This window comes from Rhopilema esculentum, chromosome 21, assembly GCF_057945365.1.
Source record: "Rhopilema esculentum isolate cy_ngs chromosome 21, ASM5794536v1, whole genome shotgun sequence".
NCBI lineage: Eukaryota > Metazoa > Cnidaria > Scyphozoa > Rhizostomeae > Rhizostomatidae > Rhopilema > Rhopilema esculentum.
In genome coordinates, this window is record NC_142835.1 from 8,141,740 (window position 1) to 8,151,097 (window position 9,358).

The following is a 9,358-nucleotide window of genomic DNA, read 5'->3' on the forward strand; positions in this document are numbered from 1 at the left end:
GGTTACCAATGAATTGTTTCGTCACCTTTATGAATCTCTCTTTCCAAAAGTTACAGGCTGGATTTTGGCAAGTCAAATCTAAAGTATTGAAGCATTTTACACGAACGTTCAAGAAGCAATGTTGATCTTTCTGTCTTGGTTTGTGATGTCCTAAACAAAACTCATCAGGATTAGTATATTTGCGTTCAGCTCTCAAAAGTTGCTTAAATGTCAGGTCGATGTGACATTTAAGCAACTTTCAGCCAATATATTTCATGTTTCCACTACAACAGTACTGTTCAAGAGACTTGGCCACTGTCAGCTATTCAAAGTATGTCAAACCTGAGTTGATTATTATGACGAAATTTCGTTGTGCATGTTCTTGCCACTGGTTTCTTCAAAACTCTTCGTCCGGTCAGTCGCCCTCTGCTAACATTTTTGAACAGAAAAAGAAATATTATCTCTCAATAATGACTGACACACGTAAAGACTGTAAGCAGTTTCAAATATTAAACAGTATTTTTATTGAAACAAATAATACATTATTCAGAATCTTTATTGTCAATTGAATGATGTAGAATGCGATAAATCGTTGCTTGGTGTTAATGTTTTGACTTTAACAGATAATTTTTTGATCGAAAAAACAGCTCTGTTCAGAATTTCGTGGACTTGATTATGTATAAAAAGAGAAAACTGTATGGGTTCTGCACCAGTGCAAGGCCAAGTAAAGAAGCATCCTGATTAACATCTGAAAATGTAAGCATGTGAATTTTTTTTCACAACTTAAACAAATTTCTTAATTTCTTATGACCTAAATATGACTGCATAAGAATTTGCAATGCTAATAGATATGTTTAAACAGTTAAGCTTTCATCTATATTTTTCTCCAATGTGGCTCAATCTTTATGCTGATTTTTCATTATGGTAACAAATCTGAAATTTTTTTCATTACACTATCTATGAAAATATTCTCATGCGTTAGGCATTTGTTTAATAATCAATTATTTTAAGCAGAATGTAGCTCTTTTATAAGAGCCAGTAGATTTAAATTCAGGCTGACTGTTTTTAATATTTTCGAAAATCTGAGGCTGGATTGTTCTTAATTTGTTCTTAAATTAATAAGGTGTAAGCAGTGCGATTGCTAGCTTTTCGCTCTAGAGAGGTAGGTGTTCAGGCCTCATTTGCCTCAAAGTGAGCGAGACAACCTTCATTTGCCTCCAAGTTTGAATATTTACCCAAAAAGGACCTACACATGGCTAGAAATCCTCGTTTTTGAGATAAAACGTTGTTCAAAACTGCATTTTACAGTAGCTCAGCCTCAACTTGTTCTTAATTTGTTCTTAACCTTTGACTTATCTTGAGCCTCGTGTTCTTATAAAATTGTTCTTATAAAAAAAGAGTGTAAGTATCCAGAAATTACGAGCGATCTGGCATTCTTGCATTTTGGAACCATTGTATTTTCAACTCATCTTCTTCACTTTGTTTTGGATGCAAACATCAGAAGTGACTCCATTTTGGATTCACACATCTTAAATCCCTTTATTTTGGCAACTTAAGCCGCATCTACACGAGCAATTTTTTCTTGGTAATTTTCCTTGACAAATTTCCTTGCCCTTCTGAATTAGCAACAAGTTTTGTTTGACATTTTTTTACTTGATAATTTTTAATTGCTCGTGTAGAAAGACAACAAGTCTCGTTCACAATATCTATTTGCTCTGACAATTGTTTTGGCCAGCGGAGTTTATGGGTTAGCCTCGGTTTTTGTGACGTCAAATTCTCTTGCAAAAAATAGCTCCTTTAACGAAGAAAATACTTTTATTCGTGGATGGAAAGTCCCTGGAATTTCTTCCTTTAACATCTGTATACCCAATACACATCCTCATACTGCGCATACTCATTCTTCTCGATGTTGCAACTTTACAACTTTTTGCCTTCGTATTCCGAAGGCTTTCGCGGCTTTGCAGAGTATCTAAAAGCATTGACGTTCCTTGATCGGCCAAGAGCAGGCAATTGTGAGAAAAAAGGGTCTGGAATTGAGTCAAATTTATCAAGTTTACTTGTCAAGCCATCTACACGGACAAGTTTTGCAAATGACAGTTCTCTACTTGACAAATAAACTTGCTGAAAAACTGGCAGGCCAGCTTTTCAACAAGTACCCTTCTCAAGTAAAAAATTGTCATTTTTCCTCAATACACCCCAATCTACACGAGCAAAATTAACTTCTCAAAGAAAAATTGTAAAGGAAAATTTGCTCATGTAAATGCAGCTTTACCATATACACGAAATAGTGTGTAAAGCTTTGCCTGTATGGGATCGAGCACTTTATGGCATACCTGTAAATAGAAATTTTCATTTTGGATTCATACATCTAAATTTACGTCATTACGCATCTGAATTCACTTCAATTTAGATTCACATACCTGAATTCACTTCATTTTTTATCCAGACATCTGAATTCACTTAATTTTGATCAACACACAGGATAATATACTGCGGCATAAGTGCGACATTTAAGTTCAATCAGATTTCCCTGAAGCACTTTTATGGAACCTTTGTCGAGCCTTTTTCTAATCTGAATGCTAATCGGTTCGCATTTGGCCTAATATATGTACAATTTCTTACTTCTTAGCGTTCTCTTCTCTTCCCGAAGGATGCTGAAAAGGGTATTTCCACTTGGAATCTTCCTGACTGCATTCATAGCAAGCGTAGCGGTTTCGTCAAAATGTAAGAAAATATTCTTTTAAAACAACCATCTGAAAATATCCAAAACAACTTTGCTGCTCACAGTCTGTATTTTTCCTATTTAAATTTATTTGGTACTTGTGTAGAGTAAGATGAATATTAGGATGTTACCCACCTTAACCAAAGGTGACTGAACAAAGTCTATTTTCCTTTTGGGGCCTTGGGTCAGTTGGTGATTCGGTTCATTCCTGTGTGGGTTTTGAGCTGCGTAACAGATATACACAGCAAATGAAAACAGCTGAAAGCAAAGAGGAAAGATAAGGAGAGGCCGCATTTTTGATTGGCCTGTTTCGATCCACAACTGGGTACTATCTTTCAATCACTATTTTGAAAAAATGACCGACAAAACACATTAGCATGTTTTTAAATAACCGTTTTAAATTGTTTGAAGAGGAAAAATCGTATTAGCTATCAAACTTTTTATTACTTTTAGTTTTTAAGCAACTGCCATGAAAAAATTGTTTAGAAAACTTTTAGTGCAAATCATCTGAGAATTCCGAGGTTCACTTTCAAATTTCTGAAGAAACAGCTTTCATACATAAATTTTCGATTTTAATCTAGGTAAATTCTGTTTTTTGTAAAAACCTTACTTAATTAGACATTGCTGTTTTTTTCAGTTGACTTTTGTTCAGTGAAGTTGGAGCCAGTTGGCTGCTACAAGGAGAAGATTGAAAACAGGGCTTTAAAACAAGAGGTGGGTTTACATCGTCATGGTAGCTATCAGGCAGAGGCGTACCGGAGGCTAAATGCTTGGCAGGGCTAAGTACGGTTTTGCCCGAATATTTTTGGTTCATTGTGATAGAACTGTCCAAATGACATATTTAGGCCTAAAATGGAGCCTAAAATGCGATAAACTGCAGTCCTCCCAGCCCCAATGCCTCTCACCTCTTCCACCATTACTCTGTGAATTACATTCCTACTGGAGATCAAAAGCGATTACGTAACAAAACTCTATTTTGAGCATTTTTTAATTTTGCCCACATAACAACAAAATAACTCTTTTGCCGTAAAATCAGCTAGATGTGTTAATTGGCTGAGGTATGGCCAAATAAGTGCTGGCCCCTTTTACTTTCAAATCGCTGTTTTTTGTGAACCACGCCCAAATAACAGTAATTCATTGACAAACTTCAGATCTTTCACTTGCCAGTCAATGTTTCCAAAATCAACTGATTTTGCATGTTTAGAAGTATTCTACCATGTTAGTTCAGAGTTTATAATTCAAATAAAAAGTGTTTTAAAATGTATGTCTTTATTATGTCTTTATTATGTCTTTATTATACATCATGACTTTATTATGTCTTTATCATATCTTTTGAATTTTGAGCACAAACCAAATTTGTTTATTAACTTAGTTCAGATCAGCTATACTGTAAAATTTTCCTAACAGTTGATACTCATTGAGTTAGGATGGCAACTAATTCTATTCTTGGAAATATAGAAAATAGGAAATCATTACAATAAAGAATTTTTTTCTCCATTAGTTGGATAATTTAATAGAACATTTTCTGGGGATAATTATTTCTTGCCGTAATTGAAATTTACAAACATGCACAGCATTTATTGAAATTCTGTTATAGAGTACGTAAAACTTCAATTACAAGTTATTATCACTACTATTAATGGCAACCTTCAATAATAATTTGTAACCAGTTATGTTGACAATGTTTAGTCGTAATGAGTCCTTCCCATTCCCTTTCATGATAGATCGTGCTCCAGCAACCGTCTAGCCTCGAGTTTCACCCTCAGAGCCAGGAAGGCTGGGATAAATGGAGCAAGTTTCTGCCAACGTTTATCTGCGAGTAAGGAATACAGCTTTTAGCTTCCTTTTAGTCGAAAAGATGATGTAAAATTTTGGCTTTATAGTTTGTCAAAGCCAAAAGCTTCTTCACCAAGCCCATAAAGGGTACCTAATTATATTCCAGGCTGGAAACAATTTGTGTAAACACCTTGCCCCAGAGATCTGTCCCCACAAGTGCTTAGTGCTAGTCTCGATCCCACGAACTTTTGATAGATAGGCTTACATCTTAGCCTCTACAACTCAGAGGGAATAAATATTTTAGAAACAAAGAGACTGGAGATATGACATTGTCAATAAACTGCAATTAGCAACAACCTATGATTAAAAGAACAACTACTTAATCTGCAAAAAATTTCTTTTTGAATGAGAAAAAGTACTGAAAATCTCACCTTGTTATCAACATAGCTATTAAAGATCATTTCTTGAAAAATTGAGTAGGTGAATTGCCAGATTGCTGAGCTAGGTCGTTTCCCAAGCTGAAAGTAGTCATGAAGTCTTTATCATGCGATTTTAACCCTTATTGTGAGTAAACTGGACTTAATTCTTGCTTACATCAAATTGGACGTCATTTCAAGAAGCCCTTGTAACAATGCATTTGCGCTGTGGTAAGAAAGCAGGCTGGGTATGTGTCCACACTGGTTCCATTGATTGACAAGTTTTGTACAAGCTTTTCTTGCACTCTTTTTCAATTATCATGAAATATATATCTGTTAAATTTTTAGCATCCTCCCTCCATACCATATAGTGTCCGATCTACAAATAACCATGTAATCCTTGACCGTGTCTCTACCTGAACATTCTGATAAATAAGAACTCGAGGGACGTCCCGTAAATCCTCGAATTGCCCCTCCCCTCCCCCTCGAAAAAGCCTTCCTCGACTAAGCACTCTAAAACTACCAGTTGTCAATAAGCCCACCCCCTCGAATAAACCCCCACTGTTACCTTATTCCTCGAATTGGCTGCCTCCGATTTGTTGATTGTTGCCACCTGAATCATCGAATTACCACAAGAATTCATACTTTTTGTAATGATTAATTAAATGTTAATAAGGAAGTTCTTACTATGATATAAGAGGTCTTTTGTTATACAAGAGGTCCTCTTGGTTTCTACTTTAATTATATACGCCTCCCTCGAATAACCCCCATCCAAAAATATCAAAAATAAATTTACCCCCAGGGGGGCTAGTTCGAGGATTTACGGTAAGCAATTATGTAGATTGAACTGTTAACTACATCCTTTACTTCAAATCTGTAAGAATCTTGTTTCGTGATATTAAGATGACATTTTACTGTCCAAAGTTCAATACAGTCTATTTTTTCAACAGATGTGCAAAACTGGCTTTCCAAAAAGGTTACAAAGTTATTGGCATTCAATCATTTGGTGAGTGGAGTAAAACTATTTTTATCTTATTTTAATGAAAACTTAGAGTTTTGGTATTTTGATCTAAAAAATCAAGAAAGCACCTTACGTTAGTACCTTTACGTTACTACGTTTTAGGTTCGTTGTAACTCTATGAACAACCCAAGCTGCAAATATATGTTTCCCATTATCGAATACATGAAACAAACAAGCAACTTTATACATACCGTATTTCCTCTAATGAACGCCGCACCTTCAGCCAACCATTTGAAAAAACGCCCCCATCTCTTGATCGAGCTTTTTTTGCAGGACGATGCTTCAGTGGCCTTACAGCCCATTTAACTTATCAAAAACATGGGGAAACTGAGGAGTGCATTGATGGGTCTCTGAAGAGCTGCTCGACAACAGATAATGTTTGTTCCGGAGAGGCCATGGTCAACTTTGTCTACAGAATAGCGCCAACAGGTAAACATAAGTCCTTTATACATGCTTCAGCTGCATAAGTGTAGCCTTTATGCATACTCGTTTTTTCACAATACAGTAAATATTTTATCATATTGGTATCAAAGAGTGGTGGCTGCTAGAGGTTCCATTTTGGAGAAAAATTATGCAAATATCTCAATAAATAATGACACACCCAAAGTAGCGGCTCTGTAGAATATCCTCTATCCGGGAATTGAACGCGCTTTTTACTGGTTGTATACAAGTTGTCTTTCAGTGCTTGTTGTGCTGTTCCCGTAAATTTGATAAACCCGGGGACCAAAGAGCAAGCTAAAAAAATCAATTTTTGTCATTTTCAAGAGATAACTCAAATAGTCTTGATTTGATATCGTTAACGAAGATTAAATATAGTGGCTTATTTGTCGACTCACTCAGCTAAAACGTTTATGCACAACTTTCGATTTGCATATTTACCTGGTAAACGATGGTAAATGTGTTTTGGATTCGTTCTTCTAGAACTTACGGCCTAGGCGTAACTTACTATGAGTTTCATCACTCTGACTTGAATTATACAGTCACATGAACAGTTTTTAACAATGACGACGAATTCTGCAACACAGCGCTACAAATCATTTATAAATTTGAACAGTAGTACAACTAAGGGTCGAAGCTTTATAATTGCTTGCTATCAAATTTCTATATGTATTCGCTAGATTGATATAGTACTTGGTTAGTTCTCGAGTTATGTTATGTTGGCACAGGTCGTAAATGTTATGTTGTGGAATTGTATCGATGTGCTCGAACCTGCATTGCGTGAGGCAGACTTTGCCTATGTATACCCAGATGTTATAGGAACACATTGTACCTGTTTATATACTATGATACAGATCTCAAAAATTTGCTTACGTCAGAGTGCAACATTCGTTATGAGCCTCTTGGATGCTTTGCTGATAAAGTTTCCGGGTTACGTCCATTACCGGAGCTGTTGATTACCGAACGAAGTTACTCCAGTCCTAAATGGAACGGTTACTATATTGATTGGGGAACCTGGAACAATTATTCACCATTAATGATTTGCAGATGTGCAACAAAAGCTAGGGAGCTGGGACGAAAAACGTTTGGCATCCAGTTTTATGGCGAGTGTATTTTACAGCATAATTTTGACCTTGCTTTTGTATGTTTACGTTTTTTCCTTTCCTTCATTTTAATTTCTATTCCTTTTCTAATTTTGCTTGTCACAGAAATCAATCTCTAAATGGCTTTGAAAAAAGCCAACATTTTGTGACATATTGGCTAAAAGCTTTTTCGTCTGACACTCCTCAGAACATAAAACGTCAGAATAAGGGTCTGAAAGAACATAATGAAAAATATATACCCAGTTGTGGATCGAAATAGGCCAAACAGAAAAACGCAAGCACAAGACTGGTATTGTTGACGGTTTCGTAGTTTCAGACGAAAAAGCTTTTAGCCATTTTGTTGTAAAATGTTTGCTTTTTTCAAAGCCATTTTAAAGTTCTGTACCGCCAAAAAAATTTTCAAATCAATCTGTTTTCTTCTTTGCGTTTTTTACTCCTTTCTCTTGTTTCTTTCTCTTTCTTTTTATAATTGCAGTAATTTCAATCATCTTCAGATCTTTGTTTGTGAATCTTTTTTGCTTGTAAACATAATCCTTCTACATATTTTTACCCTCATTGCATTTTACCATCACTTTCACGAAATTTTTTACTGACGTAGCTCCTTACAATTGTAAATAGCGATGTCTAAAATTGATCTAAACTTAATTAACTTCATTGATGCAGGCGAATGCTGGTCAGGAGATGATTCAAACAACTACTCTAAAGATGGTGAGAGCACAAGGTGCATTGCAAAGGACTTCAAACCATGCCGTTACAATTCTTATCATTGTATTGGCCAAGACCACGCCAACAGTGTGTATAGAATCATTGGTGGGTTTTCTTTCATGTATTTCCTCTGCTTGTTCAAAATGACAGGATATAGTTCAAATTTTGTATTTTGCCACAATGTTTATGTTCTTATGTATTGAAGTCTAAGAAAGAAAAAATATAGAGCACAATTCTGGATCCTGCCTTGCTTTGCTTAAAAACGCTAATGATTTGAAAGATTGTAAAACAACAGTAGCCTGAAGAGGCTTCTGCTGAGAAAGATACATTTCTAAATCTGGGGCAGATAGGAGAATAAATTTAGGATCTCAGATTCAGAATAGATAAAGGTAAACAAATTTGCATTAAATTTCACATGAATCTGTCTTTTTCTTAATGAAAAAAAATTTCTCTGCTGTAAACAACCTCTAAGATCAACTTTTAGATTAATCTAAAGGATAGATTAATCTTTATGGGTAATCGAGTCAGTAAGCTTTTGTCAAAGATTTTTTGGCATGTTTTCAATCGTTTTGTAATAGACTTGAAATTGTAGCTTAATAGTTTTGTTTGATAGTCATTTTTGGGACAAATTTGGAATATTATAAATTGACAAATTTTTTAAATGAAAAATATTAACAGACTGAAATACCACGCCTGCAAAAAGTAATTGGTACATTGCAAAATATTTGAAAAATTTCAATAAAACCTATTTTCTCACCATGCAGTGCCATTTCTATCATTTTTGAACTGTCTTCCTGACTCCAATTTGATATTTTGTGATAATCACCTCTAAAAGCAACAAGCGACATTTCCTTGAAAGGCTAGGGGTTTGGTGACTGTCACTTTTGCTGGAAACGTTTGTTGTCTGGAAGAACACTTTAACAGTCTAGCTACAAGGGTTCCAAGTACGTTTTAAGATATATTAGGTAATCATGAAATTTACTCCAAAATTCAAATATGAAAAGTCTTGTAATTAAGCCTTGAATGTATATTTTCTTTGAATGAAATCCAAATCAAATTGATAATGATATTGCTTTTTTTCATAGATCTCAACGAATCTGGTAATAGCAGCACGGTGAAGACAAGTCACAAATGACTCGCTACCTAGTTGTAGATTTAGTTTAGAAGGGAGCTGTTTATCTTACTTAAAAACAATAAA

At 35.1% G+C, this 9,358-nt stretch overlaps 1 protein-coding gene across 2 annotated transcripts; it reads left to right on the forward strand.

The window, feature by feature from the left end:
* Positions 1 to 659: 659 nt before the first annotated feature.
* LOC148957696 (uncharacterized) lies at positions 660 to 9,358 on the forward strand. Of its 2 annotated transcripts, none has more exons than XM_089114720.1 (9): positions 660 to 735; positions 2,630 to 2,703; positions 3,339 to 3,415; positions 4,426 to 4,520; positions 5,844 to 5,899; positions 6,188 to 6,343; positions 7,231 to 7,455; positions 8,119 to 8,265; positions 9,246 to 9,358. In XM_089114720.1, coding segments are annotated over exons 1-9 (882 nt in total). In that variant the 5' UTR covers positions 660 to 733; the 3' UTR covers positions 9,296 to 9,358. The 2 variants fall into 2 exon arrangements, with proteins under 2 accessions (XP_088970846.1, XP_088970847.1); XM_089114721.1 differs by having other exon boundaries at positions 679 to 735; positions 2,609 to 2,703.